At 46.9% G+C, this 18,504-nt stretch overlaps 2 protein-coding genes across 3 annotated transcripts; both read right to left on the minus strand.

Annotated features, from left to right (window-relative positions):
• Positions 1–8,878: 8,878 nt before the first annotated feature.
• e2f3 (E2F transcription factor 3) lies at positions 8,879–15,144 on the minus strand. Of its 2 annotated transcripts, none has more exons than XM_068575410.1 (7): positions 14,724–15,144; positions 13,197–13,302; positions 12,439–12,679; positions 12,110–12,241; positions 11,693–11,807; positions 10,768–10,954; positions 8,879–10,516 (listed from the first exon to the last, which is right to left on the minus strand). In XM_068575410.1, the coding sequence occupies exons 2-7, from the start codon at positions 13,225–13,227 to the stop codon at positions 10,236–10,238; spliced, it is 987 nt and encodes a 328-aa protein (XP_068431511.1). In that variant the 5' UTR covers positions 13,228–13,302; positions 14,724–15,144; the 3' UTR covers positions 8,879–10,235. The 2 variants fall into 2 exon arrangements, with proteins under 2 accessions (XP_068431511.1, XP_068431510.1); XM_068575409.1 differs by lacking the exon at positions 14,724–15,144 and adding an exon at positions 13,750–13,878.
• Positions 15,145–15,278: 134 nt separating this feature from the next.
• Positions 15,279–18,422, minus strand: srfbp1 (serum response factor binding protein 1). The gene is made up of 3 exons (XM_068575656.1): positions 18,335–18,422; positions 17,343–18,002; positions 15,279–17,251 (listed from the first exon to the last, which is right to left on the minus strand). Exons 2-3 carry the CDS (start codon positions 17,988–17,990, stop codon positions 15,845–15,847), a joined length of 2,055 nt encoding a protein of 684 aa, XP_068431757.1. The 5' UTR covers positions 17,991–18,002; positions 18,335–18,422; the 3' UTR covers positions 15,279–15,844.
• Between the last annotated feature and the right edge of the window lie 82 nt (positions 18,423–18,504).

Genomic DNA, 18,504 nt, shown 5'->3' on the forward strand with positions numbered 1-18,504 from the left:
CAACACATGAAGTTGCCCTTTATTCTAATGCACAGCATAAAAAGAGACGCACAGAAATACATCTAAGAAGCCGGCAGCGGGGTGTGTGTGTGTACGTGTATCTGTGTGCGTGTGTGTGTGTGTGCTGATTGGCACGAACGTTAACCTCAACTCTCATCAGTAATGGTCCCAGGAACACAGCTGAAGGCGTAAACAGTGGGAGGTAACGCACACAGGACATGCTATGGAATACATACGATGACACTGGAATGATTTCCAAGTCGAGAGTCGGCGTCACGCATGAAGTGGTTTATTTACATGTCACATTCCTACGGTCGGTTAGATCAAAATTCAGCCCCCCCATCTCGCCAGAGCTCAGCGGACAGTGCTCACGCAGGGAGAAACAAATAAATACAAATGACATGTGTGGCTCATGCCAAATCCTTCCCAGTGAACATGAAACAAACTGCTGATGATGATTCAAAGGGGTACTCCACGGAGAGAGGTTGAGAGGTCATGACCTTTAGTACCCTTGTGAGGTTGAAGCTCCAAAGCAGGACGCCAACAAGTTCTCGTTTTCCCTTTTGATAAAAACGCCTCAAAAGAGTCAGCGAGGTCATCTTGAAATAGAAATTTGTATTATTCCGTTATTTTCACATTTTAATTAGTACATTTTTGTGGTCTAGAGTGGCTTATTTGAACTGAAATTACATTTGGGTACAAAAAAAGACTCCAGCAGAGAGGATGGCATTCTTTCTTGTTAAGATGCAGAGCGCTTTTATATATTCAAAGCACTGCTTTGCTTCCGATTTAATGCGATTAATCCAAAAGGCACGATTTTAAAATGGCACAACTGGCTTGACTACTCCTGAATGCCTCTCATTTATTTGCCGTCGCTGTTTGGCTTAAATGTGACGGATGCTTGGGCGACAGCTAACTATAGAACTAAACATGCCACTTTTTCCATCCATAAACTATGCACTCTGGGTAAAGAGACAAAATATTACGTGTAAGGACAAAAAAAAAAAAAGAAAAAGGAAGAAAGACTAATCTTTCAAGGACAAATAATGGACCCGACTGAACTGAAAGCAGCCATTAGACAAAAGGGACAAGAGAGAGCGAGAGAAAGAGGCAAATATCTTTCCAATTATCAGCTCTGGAGCATGTTCTTAAGAGCGAGCTGAAAGGACAGGTTATTAAGCTTTAATGCATCTCAGCATAGGAACCATTCAAGGCCTTCTCCCCCATTAAACCGACCACCAGCCTCGCAGTGTGTGTGTGTGTGTGTGTGTGTGTGTGTGTGTGTGTGTGTGTGTGTGTGTGTGTGTGTGTGTGTGTGTGTGTCCGTACACGACTAAGCACCTCACACTAAACACTTAAACACTGGTAATGAGAGTGTGAGTGCTGGCTAGTCCGCTTACAGAGAGAACAATTGCAGATTTAGCCAACAAGGGCATTTTCATTCCCCCTCTTTAGACGAGATTAGAGCACACGCAGAAAGCAGGAGTCACATTTTCCTAATAAAAACCACTCCAGAAGAGGGGAAATGCTGCTGGAGCTGTGCCCGAAGAGTGTACACAATATGTATGAAAAGCATTTGATGAATCCTTGAAATTGAAATCACTAACTGGATGCAACGTTCTTTTCATGACGAGAAGAGACGCTGAACTGGAGGGGACGCTTATGAGAAACCGGCGCAAGGATTCCTCACGAGGCCGCAATTTCAGACTTGGGGTTCCTGCCCTTCTCTTTTCAAAAAGCAAACAAACAAACAGCAGGATGAAATGTCCGTGGACGTGTGTGCATTACTGTGCGGTGTGGGAGGATTCTACAAACAAAAGCCGGAATCGATTCTCCTTTATTGAAATCCACCGAATAATTTCTTGTGGGAAAATCCAGCTGCTCAAGAAGCTCTCTTGCCTTGAAAATAAACGGGGCGACGACTGTGGATCCGTGGTGAGCAAGTTGTCGCTCGGGCAAGACACTTAACACCAAGAATGTTAGCTACTCCTTATAGCAGGTAGCCCCTCTTAGTGTGTGAATGTTAGCTACTCCTTATAGCAGGTAGCCCCTCCTAGTGTGTGAATGTTAGCTACTCCTTATAGCAGGTAGCCCCTCCTAGTGTGTGAATGTTAGCTACTCCTTATAACAGGTAGCCCCTCCTTGTGTGTGAATGTTAGCTACTCCTTATAGCAGGTAGCCCCTCTTAGTGTGTGAATGTTAGCTACTCCTTATAGCAGGTAGCCCCTCTTAGTGTGTGAATGTTAGCTACTCCTTATAGCAGGTAGCTCCTCTTAGTGTGTGAATGTTAGCTACTCCTTATCGCAGGTAGCCCGTCTTAGTGTGTGAATGTTAGCTACTCCTTATAGCAGGTAGCCCCTCTTAGTGTGTGAATGTTAGCTACTCCTTATAGCAGGTAGCCCCTCTTAGTGTGTGAATGTTAGCTACTCCTTATAGCAGGTAGCCCCTCTTAGTGTGTGAATGTTAGCTACTCCTTATAGCAGGTAGCCCCTCTTAGTGTGTGAATGTTAGCTACTCCTTATAGCAGGTAGCCCCTCCTAGTGTGTGAATGTTAGCTACTCCTTATAGCAGGTAGCCCCTCTTAGTGTGTGAATGTTAGCTACTCCTTATAGCAGGTAGCCCCTCTTAGTGTGTGAATGTTAGCTACTCCTTATAGCAGGTAGCCCCTCCTAGTGTGTGAATGTTAGCTACTCCTTATAGCAGGTAGCCCCTCCTAGTGTGTGAATGTTAGCTACTCCTTATAGCAGGTAGCCCCTCCTAGTGTGTGAATGTTAGCTACTCCTTATAGCAGGTAGCCCCTCTTAGTGTGTGAATGTTAGCTACTCCTTGTAGCAGGTAGCCCCCCATAGTGTGTGAATGTTAGCTACTCCTTATAGCAGGTAGCTCCTCTTAGTGTGTGAATGTTAGCTACTCCTTATAGCAGGTAGCCTCTCCCATCAGTGTGTGAATGTTAGCACGTTAGCTACTCGTAATTACAGGTAGCTCCTCCCATCAGTGTGTGAATGGGTAAATGGCAACAAGTAGTGTTAAAGCACTTTGAGTGGTCAGAAGAAGAGAAAAGCGTTACACAAGTAAAAGGTCCATTTACAATTTAAACAGGAAAAAAATGGAGGCACCGATGAACCCGGGAAGATCCCAAAAACGATTTGGCCCGCATGCAGCCAGGCGCCGCCACATGAACACATTAGTGGGACCAAACGCCGTCGAAACACCCGTCCAAGTCCCTCGGATCAATGAAGAAGTATTGGCCGCGGCGGTCCTGCTCAGTCAGCCACTAACTTTCCGTCTGTCCGCTCTCGCATCCAAGCGATCGTCGCCACGTGTGCAAGGCAGCGGGGGCCCTCGCCGGCGTCTGATGAGGACGATTCTCCCGTAGATGGGATGATTAATGCGCCCCGCTCTAAGATGCTGAGTGAGATTGATGCGGCCAGCCATCCCCTCCGCGGCTAATCTTTCATCCTTACAGTAAATATGACACAATGTCCGTATGCGGGAGAAAAAAAAAAAAAAGCCTTATTACAAACAGCTTGCTAGGCCCTCCGTCCCTTTTAATGATTACATCCAAAGGCACCCTCGCAGTCAAGCGGCTGTTTCCCCCTTAATGAAATTAGCCAAACGCGCTATCTGCTTCCCCTGCGAGTGAGGCGAGGAGCTTCCACGGGGGTCACTCGGCTAAGTAACCCTCATTAAGCAACTCTAATGTAAATGAGATGCAAATCTGGCTAAAACGGAACACTGGTTAATTTGGCCTCCTGACATTGCAAACAGTCACAGAAGGAGGAGGGGTGTGGGTGGGTGAGGAGGACGTGGGGGGGTATCCAATGCAAATTACATGCAAATGACAACCGGCGGTTTCGGTCTCTATTGGCTAAGGAGAGAGAGAGCCGCTGGGCTCAGGGTCCGGCTCGGGGGTCCGGTTTGGTCGATGCAAATACTTGGCGTATCCGAGTGGAACTAAAGAAAGTAAATACCCACTGGAGAGGAGCGAGAGGGAAGGTTCACAAGAGGTCAGGACGGCTGTCATCACAACAGCTGAAGTGGTGTACGCCCACACGGGCTGGTGCAAGAGGGAGAAAGAGAGAGAGAGAGAGAGAGAGAGAAAGAGAGAGAGAGAGAGAGAGAGAGAGAGAGAGAGAGACACAGCGATGAAAAATACAGACCTCAGGCCGGAGAACAAGAGCGAAGCAGACGCTGCAGATCCGACTGCTCCGCAGTCACAAAAAGCCAGAGCCCAGCTTTGTGTGTGTGTCTGTCAACTCCAGACATCATCCGGTGCCATGCCATTGAGGCAGGACAGGAAGCTCACATAGATATGTAGACCTGGTTTGAGACGCTTTACAAAAGAGTGGCGGTCAAGGCCGGAGCCTCCCTCACACACTCCCGTTAATTGATCCCTCTCTGCCCTCTGTCGACCGTCCACAGTTTCCGCCCACATCACAACAGCAAGTGTGTCCTTATCTTCCTCATGAAAGCCACTCTTATGAATGTCGTCCTCTCCTCGCGCGAGGTCGGCGATCAGGTGTTCAGTTGTCCAAAGCTGGACAATCGTGTGTCGAGGCCACAGGAGAGAACTTAATTAGTCTTTAGTTAAACGGACGTAAACTCCCTTCCCTGCTCTCTGGAGGCCATCGGGCCGACAGAACGAGTCACATGGACGTTACCTCAGATAACTTGAACGATGCTGAGCGTTGTTGCCGTGAGGAACAATCCACGAGAAGCACCACGACCTCAATTATCTCCGGCGTGGCAGATGGCGAGAATGATTGCATAATTACTTTGACGAGCAGAAACTGAAGGAAGGACAAAAGTGAAACATTCTCCAGGTGGTTGTGCGTTTGTGGACTAGTTGCGCTCTTATTCACCCCTCCTGCTGGAGTACAAAGAGAGGAATGGTTCGCAGAGTTATGCGAAGCAGCTCAGGTCTCTTGAACGTCCTCGTTGTCTCTCTTGAACGAAAAGGTGTGCGATCGTGAGAACTAAATACCGGGAGAGCAAAACAAACATAACGACGCAGAGGAGGAGAAAGAACAGAAAAAAGAAGAGAAAACATGAGCCATTGTGACCGACCATCACCAGCGCGCTCCCAGCTCGGGGACGAGGCAGTCATTAGCTCGCCAGCTGCAGCAGTTCGCCGGCTAACCCCGCGAGTAGTTAATACATCACCGAGCCGTTAGCCTGTCTGCTTTGGTGAGGAGGAGGAGGAGGAGGAAGAGAAGGAGGAGGAGGCTACTTCCTGGCGTGGCCGGGTCCTTTCAAGGGCAATACAACATTTGGCAGTAAAGAGGCGACTTGCAGTAAAACGGTTCCAAGGAGGGAACAAGCAAGAGACGCCACGCTGTGCGAAGTAGGGATGCAGTTTAGACCCACTACAGCACACTGGAGGCTTCAGCTCCACCTCGTCCAGACTGCTAACTTCTGCCTGACAAAAGCTGAGGAATAGGTTTACATTACAAGCGGATGTCATAATCAATATTCTCCTCATTGATGACACATGGACATGAGGTCAGTCAGTCCGGGGTTGAGCCTGTAGGGTGGATGAATGTGAAAGGTTATCCCAAGTGATACTCCCTCACAGTCTGCATCAATCATGATGTTGCACTGATGGAAACGTGAGAGACATTAATTTGTAGAGAGTTAATAAAAAAAGCTCAAAACTAAACTTTTTTTTTTTTTTAGAAATAAAGAAAAAAAAGATGGTCTGCCCCAAAAGAGAGCAAACTGAAGGTAGAGTTCAGACCCACACCACCTTGTGCTGTGGAGGCTGTGGAGGACGAGGCTATGTCACACATTGCTGTTTTGTGTGTGGACGGCAGCATTTTGCTCAATCTTTTCTCTGACGAGGAACTGCAGTCCACCACGACATGATGGAGCAGAATCAATGGAGCGCTGCAGGGATGACGCAATGTTGGAGGCAAACCAGGAAGTAACTGGATCCCTCGACAAAAGAAAACAACGATAGGATTTTTCCATTAAATGAATTCAATGGCGAATAATAATCTTCATGAATGAACTCAATTGTTATGATATTTTAAGCACGAAAACAATCCCCCTGTCAAATACCCCAAAAAAAGAAAAAAAAAAAGTATTAAGCCAAACCTTTGGCTCATAAACTACCTACACTTCTACGTCACCACCGCCAAACTAGACGTGGACGGGTCTCCGCGATGATGTCATGCATCCACTCGTTAGTAACCGCCTCAGTAAAATACACACAAAAGCTTCAAAATCCACAAGACGGGGAATTTACACGGGGACTTTAACACTCGGAGAACAGTGAAAACCTCCAAACGCTTGTGTTCACAACAGACCTTATTTAAGGCATCCGACAATAAACAGACTTTAAAAGAAACAAAACATCGACTTCCATACGAGGGAACCAGAAGTGCCTCGTTTCAGGACTCCTTCCCGCAGCGCTCTAGTGAAAGCATAATAAACCAGCTGCACCTGAATGCAACATCAGTGCTGTTCAGGCCACGGCGTTGCACTGCAGCATCTGTCTAGACATCAGTTCAGCCTCTACAAGATTCAACAGACAGGTGGAGGTGCGCCTGCAGTGGTCGTCTGTCCCCCCCCCCTCCCCCTCCACACTCACCCTTAAAAAAAAACACCACACCCAGCGGCGCCCTATCTAGTCAGGTGTGCGTCCGCCGTGCAGCCTCCTCTCTTTTGGGTGCACTCCGCACACTGCGAGCGAACGGGTGATGAATCAAACTACTCCTGTCCCGCTCTCTCACCAGTCATCTCATTCATAAACCCAAAATATTGTAACAGGCAGCCGATTGGCTGGGAACGCGCCACGCAAAAAGACGGCGTGCTCTCGGTGGCCAATGAGAGGAGAGTAGTACGTTTCCTCTCTCGCTTCCATGCTCCCTCTTTAACCCTCTCTTATTTTTGTTCTCTCTCTCTCTCCCTCACACACACACACACACACACACACTCCCTGTCTCAGTACATTACAGCAGTCAAAACAACAGCCTGGCTGCAGAGAGCGCAGCGTGGAAACGAGCGCTGTATTTTAGAGAGAGGGGACAGCTGGACGAGACTATCAACCTCCACTTTCGCCTCCAAGTCCCTCCTAAACGCCCTCAGGGGGGCAGAAGCCTTAAGTGGTGACTTAGACCCGCCTCGTCCTTTAAGCCCAGCCATCTGTGCGTTTTGTTTTTCGACGCTTTAAACCCTCCCGCCGTAGGTGACGGAGGGGAAGAAGAGCACTTTAAAACTGAAACTTTCTTGAGCGATTGATTGGCTGATTGACAGCCATATTGACTGATCTTTAACCGAGCCCTCTCGAGACAGGAGACGGCTGACGTCAGGCCTAATTCAATACGACCCCATTCAATATTCACTTTGGGTTTCCTCTTCCTTTTTTTTCTTCCACCCCCAGCGCAAATCTTTGTGGCACGGAGAGGAGAGAAAAACAACAGAAACACACATGAATCAATAATAGCAGTGATCCAGTGACTCTCCGTGAACTCGAAAGAGGAGGGGAGCGCGCCGCCGTTTGTGGGGAACTGGGTTGAATGGGTTCACGGCAGCAGGGTGTTTTTTTTATTTTTTTAAAGGTGCAACACTGCCACCTACGGGCGGGTCTGGACGCTGCAGGCGCCCGGACGGATTACATCATCATGTTTGAGGGCACTGATGTGTTTTTCTGAAGATGCTGTGGCTCAGACAAAGAGAAGCAGGGATGGAGAGTTGTACGCCACACAGGAGAGAGAGCAAGAATATCTGACAAATATTCAACATATACACACGCGACTTAACAAAAAAATGTGATCAATTATCAACTGGTAATTAAAGCTTTCCAGGCTAAAGACTACATTTACAACCAACAAGTCTTTAAATTATAAGCACAGATCTCCTCTTTACTATAAAGTCTTATGAATTTAATCTAATTTGCTCCAACGATGGTAGGCAAATATATTCACTATGTCTTTTAAAAACTATCCTGGATACACTAACCGATCTATCAAAGGCCTAAAGCAAAAGGTCAGCAAGAACCAGTGATGTCAGTCAAGCTTTTTTTTATACGGACAGTTTTCTACATGTCCTGTATTGCCGCCCAACAGTTTTCAAACGACACAATTTCTTAACGTACGTGAAGACGATCTGCCTTTTTGTTTCGGTAACGCAGAAAAACAAAAAGGTTCAGGCTTCATGGAGAAGATGAACGGTCACAGGTGTCTGTCCTGCTGCAGCCTCAAGAGCTCACGAGGTGGCGTTTTGGGCGATGGATCGAAACCCCCCACCCCCCCAGACACGTGGGCACGAGTTTTGGACATTTCTAAACTCGCCAAGCTTTGAACATGAGAGCCAGAGAGACTCCCACCGAGTTCAGGCGTCTTGAGAAATAAAAACAGCACATATCCCAGAAAGACATGTGCAACACTTTTGTCACAAGACATCCCAACTGTGGCATCAACACAGGGCGTGTGTGGGCGCACACTGCCTCCTAGTGGCCGCATGTATGTTGCAACAGTCAGCTGGATTTCACTGAGGAGGGGGGATATGATGAAATCTGAGGAACGCAGCAGAAATGTTGTTGACACAAAAAACGACAAAGAGCGACGTCCACACGTCTCTAACTGGATGATTTAGTCGAGCCGAAAGCTTTGGACACATTCATGTAGCAGCTGTTCATTAACATCTGTATAGATTTAAAAGGGGTTCAGAATAAGAAACCTGACATTTATTTGAGAAAATCTAACATGTATAAACTAAGTGATATTTTCAAAAACTAATTTAATGGTGACCCAAGATGTCACTTATTTAACTCCAGCTAACCGGCAACTTATTATAACGATATGATTGACAGACTGAAATAAGTTAGTCATACAGAATTAACCAATTTTATTGTACGAGACTTTTTTCTTTTATTATTTATCGATAACATTTGATTGTTCTGGTGGAGTAAAGAAAAACATGTTAAAAAGAAACATTTTCTTTACTTTGGGGTGGAATTACTTGTAAAGTTTCTTTCCTCGTGATCTAAGCAGAAGATTTGAGCAGGTAAACAAAGTGAACCGCACAAGCACCAAAACCCCCTCAGCCAATCACAGCCGGTGCAAATCCAGATGAACCGTTTCCAAACACACATTAAAATGTGCAAATATCATCAGCATACAAAAACTGATCTGACGAGACAGAGACGAACACAAACATCTTCATGTAGAAAAGTCTCTGCACTTTGAAACGGGTCTCCGTCAACCACTCGATTGTCTGCACCAGTTTTCAGCTCGATGGCGATTAGCTTTTAACGTTCCCACGGCGCTCATAACGCTCACAAACCCAAACCGACACTCGGACCTGTGCTCATCTGACACAGAGTGCTGCACTTTAACACTTCTCGGGCGGTAACGGTCACTGCGCGCCTGCAGAGAAAGCTACTGGAGAGCCCTGAGATAACAACGCTGGCTTCAACGAGTGGATCGATACCAACTCGTGTCCCCGTCGACATCAAATCCTAGAACGACGTTAGTGACGCTTTGACATTATAAAATTTGGTGTAATGACATCATTCAGACATTCACGGGGGGTCTACAACGCCAGTAGTGCAACAGCATGTTCCTTTACATAAAAAACAAGTCCGGGGGAATTCCTCAGACTATATATTTGCGTTAAAGATAAAAAGACAGCGTGGCATATGAACAGCACTCTGCATCAGCAGGTATCGAGGCGTTATGTACGTTTTTGGCATCAGTGGAATAAAAGTGTGATCGTGCAGCCCTTGTGAGTCAAGACGAGACGCGTGGGTTCTTTTGCATTTGTAATGCCTTTAATCAACACTTCTCAACACTAAATGTGCGGCTGAGTCGCCAGCTTCGTTGTGAAAGGCTCTGACGAGGTCGCGGTACAAAACGTCATCTTTTCAGTGACACTGGTCGAGAAAAAGTCCTTGCACCGAGACGGCCGCGCTCCGGACCTGGAGGACGTCCGCCGACACAACGATGCAACAGATTAAAGCTCTGAAATAAAGTGTTTTGTTTTCTTTTTCCATAAACGGCACGTATGTCAGTCCCAGTCGTGAAGACAACAAGGAAGCCGTCCTTCACATACCTGAGTCAGTAAATCACAGTCACATTGTCCAGGATAGGAAAATGTACATTTAAAAAAATAAAAATAAAAAAAAAACAGCATTTTGTTCTTGTATCGTGTCCCCTTGATATCCGGTTTGAGACAAGGTGGCAATTGCCTCCAAACTTATTGAACTCTCCACCACAAAAAAAAGCAGCTGTTCAGAGGCGGGGCGGGTCTAGGGGCAATTGGTCCAGGTCAAAAGAGGAGAAGAGGTCAGTGATGCCCTCGTCCTCCGTCAGGCTCAGGAGGTACTCCTCCCCGCTGAGGGAGAGCGCCAGAGGCGGAGTGAGGGCGACAAAGCTCTGCTGATCTCCAGAGAGGGCTTGGAGGGAGGTGTGCATGGGTGAGACGGGGGTGACAGTGACGGGTGATGAGTGATGCGTCGGCTCGGACGGCGGGCTGGAGATAATATCGACTCCAGAAGTACGGATCGCACTGTCTGGAAAGACAACGGGGGTGTGGATCAGGAGAAATGGGGGGAGGGAGGAGAGAAGAGAGATGAACGGCGGAACTTGAGAAAAGAAAGCAAAATGTGAGCCAACAATCTAAAAAAGTAGGATGAGAAGTATATACAGTTCTTTACAGACTGTCACTCCATGGGGTATTTGCCCTCCTCTCGGTGGCGACAAAGTGCCGTTTCACAAGAGCGACCAGACGGGGACCGCGGGATGTTTTAAGTGCAACACTCACCTTTGGAAGACACCTGGACGAAGGCCGAGTAAGGCACGAGGGGCGCTGCGCCGTTCCCATTGGCCGAGGGGTTTAAGTGGCTTCCGTTGGCGACGGAGCCGTCCGTGACGTCCATCGGCACCGGATCCTCGGAGCAGAGGAACGCCTCGATGGGCCCCTGGGTGCTGCTGAGGTGGACCTGGAGGCTCTGAGCGTGAGCGGAAGCAGACAAGAGTGTTTCTATTTTTACAACAACAAAAAAAAAAAAGGTCTCCGAACATGAAGCCGAGAGCGGACACTTAAAGAGTGAGCGGCGTCCGGGGAGGATGGGTTTAATATAATGGGTTTTAATATTAAGCCGGCGATGCATCAGTCAAAACAAAGCAATTAACCGCGCTGTACATGTTCGACTGGGGGATTCAAGTCAAGAGTATTGCGGCTACATCCACACCGCTGTGTTTTGTTACAAAGCGCAGAGCGTGCACAATTATCTGCCGTTACTTAGAGCCTCTTCAGAAGGAGATGTGTGAAGACGCTATTGAAGCCGTTTAAATATAAAAGCTGCGTTTAAAAGGTGGACTTTGTACGCTATGCGGGTATGTGTGTGGGTGGTTGTGTGCATGTAGAAGCGTTTGTTGGTGTAGATGTTCATGTACGTAAAGGTTAGCATTTATACTCTGTACAAGCTGAACTAGTGATACCAATACTTCCGTTTTCATTATTTAATATTCATTATGGTTATTTAAATGTCAAGCAATGTTCTGTTGTGTTGAAAATGCAACAAAATACAGTCCCGTGTCTAACGGCGCCATCAGCCCTGAATCATGTGCTGGTTTTTGTTTTAAGACAGTGTTTCAAAATGAAAAAGTACTCGTGTGACTTAAGCTTGAGTTTAACTGCAAAAAAAAAAATAAACACAGTTGACTGATTATGTTGAAACTTGTACCTCTTCTGGGTGCGGCACCTCCAGTTTTGTCTCCGCGGGGGCTTTGATCACAATCACAGTCTGTTCTTTCAAGCTGGCAATCCTTTGGACGTCCTCGTAAGTCAAATAGGCGAACGTGATCCTCCGGGTTAAGGAACGTAAATCACCCTGGATGGGTTTGTGTACACGATACACTCTGTGGTTAAACCCCCCCAAAAAAATCCCCATCACAAGCGACACGCTGGCGGTGGGTTAGGGTAGAAGAGTCCCTGGTCGCTCCGCTGTTGGCGTGGATTGGCTTTTGGACACATCACGTAATAATGACGCTTTCCGCACAATTCTCAAGGGGCGGCCCCGTTTGATCCGGCTGAATCTGGGTCACAACAACAACAGTGCAAAAGATGAAGCCGACGCTACAAACCAAAAAAAAAAGGATATCTCTGAGTGTTCTGGTTCTCGCACAGCTGGTGGACTTGCTTTGTGCAGCTTTGGATCAAGTCGTCCAGCCTCCTCTCCTGCTCAACGAGAGCCTTCAGCTCTTGATCTATGTGGACGTTCACCTCACCGCCCCTGTGGGCGCACGCACACGGGATAAAAACCTCAACAAACTTCACTAAAGACGTCTAACTTTAACGGTCACCAAGCAATCTGGAATAAGACGACTGAGGAAAACCAATAACCCTAACTGAACATCAAATAGTACGGTCAATAAATTCAGATTGAGCTGCTGTTAGCATCTTTAAGACATCTCACACAAGTATACTCACATCCACTCGACGAAGTTCTTGGACTTCTTTTTGATGAGCTGGATCCCCTCCAGGACATTGGTGACGTCGTAGACGCGCCTCTTGGGGGCGTTGAGCTCCTGGGCGGCGAGGTTCAGGTCCAGCACCCCGTTGGCAGAGCGACTCAGCATCGCCGCGAACCTCTGCGTCAAGAAGCCGAGCGAGGTGTCACAGCGCGACTTCTCGAACAGGGACTTGCGCGCTACGGGATTGGGGGCGGGAGCTGGAGGAAAGAAAACAAATATTAAGTTATGATGATTCCCTGTAAGATTCTTTATTGATTCATGCGTCTGTTCTCCTACGTCTCATTGTAGTGTGCTTATCCTGATTTTGATTTCTGCTGCAACCAAACAAAAGAAGACGCGAGATACACTCGGATTTCAACGTTTCAATAAACACTCTTTGGTCATCAATAAATTCCCCAGAATTTATTTTTAAACCGAAGACTCAGAGTGAGAAGACTTAGTCTTTTCCGTTTAAATCCAGTGTTTGGTGAAGGTGACAATGAGTCGCCAGGACAGACTTGAACGATAGTTAGCCCAATAATTTAAACTTGGTCGACACTATCGTGTGTGCGTGAGACACCGGCAAAGCATTGCATGCAAAAGTAGTGAGATAGTGGTTTGACACACACAAAAAAGAAGAAAGAAGGCTGGTATCTACCATCTCTGTTGCCAATCCCTGGAACATTGGCAATGGAAGAAAAACAACTTAAAAATCATTATAGAATAAAGTCTCACCCGTTCCTGCTGTGTCGGGCAGAGAGGCCATCTGCTTTTTGGATGTCCAGACACCATCATGGAGGTTCTGGGGGTCACCAGCTTCCAGCTCCAGCCTTCTCTTTGCCTGAATAAAACACCCAACAAAACGTGTAAGGTTTTGTGTTACAATATCCTTGCATTTTGAAACTTACTAGGCAATCATCTTTCTGCATTAAGTGGGTCACAGAGCAGCCATTTTGGGGGCGATAATACAGTATAAACTTGACCATGAACCCACTGTAGTCACTTAGTGACTTTAATCTGCATGTAATTATAAGCTATGCATATGCCTGTGCATTAAATATTACGCTCATCTCGTCACCTCGAGGTGTTTGTGTCCTCGTCCACGAGGATTGTCATTACCTAGGAGAGGTAAAGGGGACAGCAGCTAGCTTCCCTCACCAGTGTGTTTAAGCTAGTTGGAGCAACATCTCCCCATCCCCCTCCCACGCTCACCAAAGGCCTACCAGGAACGTGAGTTTGCTCCCCAGCAGTAATGGACACCGGGCAGCTCTGCAGGAAGCCTCCTTACCAAAGTATCCCCCGCAGGAACTCGGTGGTTCGAGAGCGCTGACACGCGCGTGCGGCACTCGAAGACCAAAGTGGACAAAAGTCTGCTCCGACAAGGCGCGGTGTGATGCCTCAGCTCCAAGGTAAAACAAGTGTAAAGCTACCGGAAATACAGTAACATAGCCGAAGAGTCACAAATTGACCTTCAAAATAAAAACCCACAACTGCCACACGACTTGGTCATCCTGTTGCTCACACAACCACGAGACGGAAAAGTAAAAGACATGCATAGTGTAAAAAACATGTGTATGTAGACACACGTGCAACATTACCACGGGGTTTTCCCTGATCAACATCCGAGGAACTTGAACACGGGTTTTGCTTTCTTTTGGAGGAGCAAACCCATTTTCTTTTCCCCTCTCAGGTCCACTACCATTTAATTAAGAGCTGTGTTTTACGCTTAAGTGTATATGGCATGTACTCTCTACGTCCGAGGCATTAATCAGTTTATCCCACAGTTTATTTAAATGCCTTTATTCTGAAGACAAATTTAACACTTCCGTTAACAACCTCGGTGATCTTCGTGTACTTCACGAAGCTAAGTAAAGTTGTATTTCGAGTTACAAATGGTGTCAATGGCGCAGAGAAAACACACCGTATTCTCGCACGACAAACCACACAAGCAGCTGGATATATCACATCAAGCTTATATAACAACATCATTTATAACAAATGTAACCTAGCAAGAGAGAAAAGCTCGGAAACGTTGCACAATAAACACGTTCACGTGTGTGGTTACGGCTAACGTTACTAGCATTTTATGTTGCTTTTACGTCAACCGTTTAAACCCAGCTAACGTTAATATTCACAATATGGTGCTCGACATCGATTTTACTCAACACCCGACTCGCATAGCAGCATTTGAATGCCACTTTTACATCCAACTGAACCAGCTCAAACGCAACGTTTGATTAATCCGATTTACAGTCCCGGTACCTGAACTCGTCTGTCCCGCGTGGAGAGGGTCCGGGTGGGCGTGTGTGTGCGAAATACTTGGTCCCGTCAGTCGGCAGGTTTGTTTCGGGAGAAACCAGTTTTCACTTCCCCGGTTGTCTCGACGCAGGACGTTGTTGCGGTGGCTGCCTCCTCGGAAGCCCCGTGAGCACCAAAAGAGCCCACCGAGACTGAGGAAACCCTATTTTTCATGTTGTCCCGCTGCCGTTTCCACCGCTTGTTTAATTTAACGTTATATCGCGCCGTACTCATCTCTGTACGTAGGAAATTATCCCCATTAATAAAATAGTATTCAAGGTGACGCGAGAACACAGCGCTCACGCTGACACAGCGCGAGGTATTCTTCGCGCGAAGCGGCGATTTCCCGCGACTGCTTTAAACCAAATTTGCATGTCGAAACCTATTGGCTGTCACTCTGCGCACGTGGCCGCTGTCGACCAATAGCAACACAGCTCCGCCTGGAAGTGGACTACCGCTCTTCAAGTCAGTGATAATGTTACTTTGTGTTACATTTGTGTTTTTTGTGATTGAAGTAGCGTTTCAATTTGCATTTAATTAAGTTTTCTTTAAGTAAAGACAGCAAAGTACATTAAAACTGTAGCTATATAAACCTCATATTGTTTAAACAAATGTTGGTGAGGGATGAGTATCCCCCAACCACCCACCATACATCAATTGGTTAGATTGTGTACTATACAATAACTGGACCCTAATTACCATTTAGGACAAAGCAAGGGAATCATGTACAGGTGGTTACATTTTTTCTTAGAAAAACTTTTTAAAACATTTTTTTTAAAAGAGAAAAATATCACTTCCAAAATCCTCACACATACATTTCAAACAGAATTGGCATCCTTATAAATTACTTGTTCCTCGAGCTGTTAACTAGTAGAATAGATTTGACTCGTATTTGGGGATTAAAACAAAATATATTCTAAACATATTCATCTTGATATTGAATTCAAAACATATCTTTAGATGTGTTGTCTGTTACAAGCCATGAGGACGAAGAAGCAGTTCACACCAAACGTACTAACCGACAACGTTTAACCCTGTGTGTGCCCGATAACAAATATGTGGTCACCGATATTAAACAAAGCGTTTCAGTCATCGATGTCAAACTTGATCTTCTTTCCCTGGAAGGCCAGGATTTGTCCTTGCTGCTCCTTCCTCTTCTTACTGGCCTCCCAGGATGGATGCAGCGCCTGCTCTGGTGCATGCTGGGTAAAGCTGGAGCCGCCGCCAGCCCTGCGATCATTTTGCCTCATGCCGTCGCCCCTGCCTCGCCCCCGCCCCCTCCCTCTGCCACCAGAGGAAAAGGACTCTCTCTCCTGCTTCTGGAACTTGGGTTTACTGAAATCCCTGTCTTGACCCCCGCCATCGTTCGGTCTTCCTCGGCCCCTGAATCCATCCCCACCTCGCCCTCTGCCCCCACGGGGCTTCGACGAAGAGAGGGAAGAACAAAAGACCGACTGAAAAGAGGTCGCTTTGGACTTCAGCCTGGACTCGAGTTCGTCAAGTTCCCCCTGGACCTTGTCTGAACTGGTTACTTCACGCCATTCACTGGCTGTGTCCTCTTCGTCACTGTTCTTCTTCTTTTTTTTTTTACTGAATTTTCTCACTTTTCCAACAAAGAATCCATTGTCGTCGTCGCTCTCCTCAGACTGGGAAGATTTCTTGTGGAAACGTTCCTCTGTGCTGTCATCAAAGTACTCTTTCTCCACACCGTCTGACTCCAAATCACTTTCTTCTTCCTCGTCCCTGTTTTTCTGGAGCACTTTTGGTGCAGACTTCACATCGGGTTTCTTTTCAGATTGGGGTTCATCTTCCTCCCCATCGTCTGACTCCAAATCACTCTCTTCTTCCTCGTCCATCTTTTTCTGAAGCACAGTCGGCTCTGACTTGAGATCGGGTTGATTTTTGGCTTGAGGTTCATCTTCCTCCACATCGTCTGACTCCAAATCACTCTCTTCCTCGTCTTTTTTCTGGAGCACTTGCGGCAGAGACTTCAGATCAGGTTTTTTCCCGGCTTGTTTAGCTTGAGGTTTATCTTTCACAACGTTGTTTTCGTCGCTACCTTTTATTGATGCTAATCTTACATTCCTAGCCTGTGGCATTTCTTTCCTTTGACTAACTACAAGACTTGCTTTCCCCGTTTTCTTTTTGGGTTCAGCAACAGTAATGTCTTTAAGGAGATCGTCGCCTTTCTCTTTGTCTTCTTTTTGCTCCACTGTAATGTCCCGCTCTTCTTTCTCCCTCTCTACATTTTTCTCTGGTGACTGCAGGTTCACCGTCACACCTTTAATTTGCACTTTTTCCTTTCCTACTTGCTTTACACCCTTTACCCGCTCCTCTTTGAAGGCTTTCACGGCAGCTTTGATGTCTTGAATCTTCTTGTTGAACTGACGGTGAGTGGCGATGCGTGCCAAGGCCCGGTCCAAAATAGTGGACCTGGGGTTTTTGCACACCTGATCGAAGTTTAGATTCCTCTGCAACGCCGTCTTGGACACCTGGTAATGGGGGAGGGAGAGTTCATCCAATTAGACATGGCACAAAGTGTGTCAACAGAAATGAATAAACAGAAGGTTTTAAGAAACCTACCAGGTCGGTTGGGAGGGTCTTCATGGCGTGGATCTCCTCCAGCAGTCGGCCAGCTCTCCTCTGATTGCTCTCAACTGCCAGCTCTTTGCCCTTCCTCTTCTTCAGGGCGGCCATCTGTCGCGTCAGCTTCCTGATGACCAGAGCCCTCACCCTCTTCACCTCCTTCCTCATCCTCACCACCTCGTTGTTGAGGTTCAGGCACTCGTCCGGCCTTTTCTCTTTGGGTTTGTCTTGCCACGGAAGATTTTTTGCACGTTTTTTTGCGGCCTGTGGGATTGCTTTGTCTTTCGGTTTATCTCCACTTCTCTGTTCATTGCCATCTGCCTCTTCTTTGTCTTCCTTCACCTCATCTGCAGCATCGTCTTTTCCTGCAGCAGCTGCTTCTTGTTGCTCCTCCTCATCTACAGCATCGTCTTTTCCTGCAGAAGCTTCTTCTTCTTCCTCCTCATCTACAGCATCGTCTTTTCCTGCAGAAGCTTCTTCTTCCTCCTCCTCATCCACAGCATCGTCTTTTCCTGCTGCAGCGTCTTCTTCTTCAGCATCGTCTTTTCCTGCAGCTCCGTCGGCTTCCTCCGCCTCTTCCTCAATCTCTTGCTCCTTAATTTCTTTTCCCTCAGCAGGTGGCATCACTTCCTCTAATTTGTCCATGGCAAATATGATCTGTTGAAACATTATCAGCCTTAGATCGCCACAATCGTCACTCAATGGCAACCACCACAACGTTATTCAAGAGAATAATGAAAAGAATGATGGAAAAATAACATGAGTATATGGGACACCTTATGAGCAGAAGACCGAGATACCAAAACTTAATTTTAAACATACCCGCTAAGGGAGCAACAAACGTGGTGGAGCCGCCAGCGTGGATATAATTCCCCACGCGACGTCACGTGTAAATGGGCTTATTTTAACAAAAACGTAGCGTTAACGCAACAAACCCGCGTTGCGTCCGCTCAGATATGATCCCCGTCACTCGTTATTATTACACTTACCGTTCAGAAATGACATTAAACGCTTAAAATCGAGAGAAACTCATCCACTCGTAGGGGCGCAGACATGTTTTTTTTTTTTTTTTACGACAACGGCGTGACGTCAGACGCAAAGCAAGACGGAGGGGGCGGGGTATGGAGAGGGGGGGAGGGGGGCACGCGACGCGGCGTGT

The sequence above is a fragment of the Clinocottus analis genome, unplaced genomic scaffold (assembly GCF_023055335.1).
Source record: "Clinocottus analis isolate CAN_PGR_092001 unplaced genomic scaffold, fCliAna1.0.p SCAF_14, whole genome shotgun sequence".
Classification (NCBI taxonomy): Eukaryota; Metazoa; Chordata; class Actinopteri; order Perciformes; family Cottidae; genus Clinocottus; species Clinocottus analis.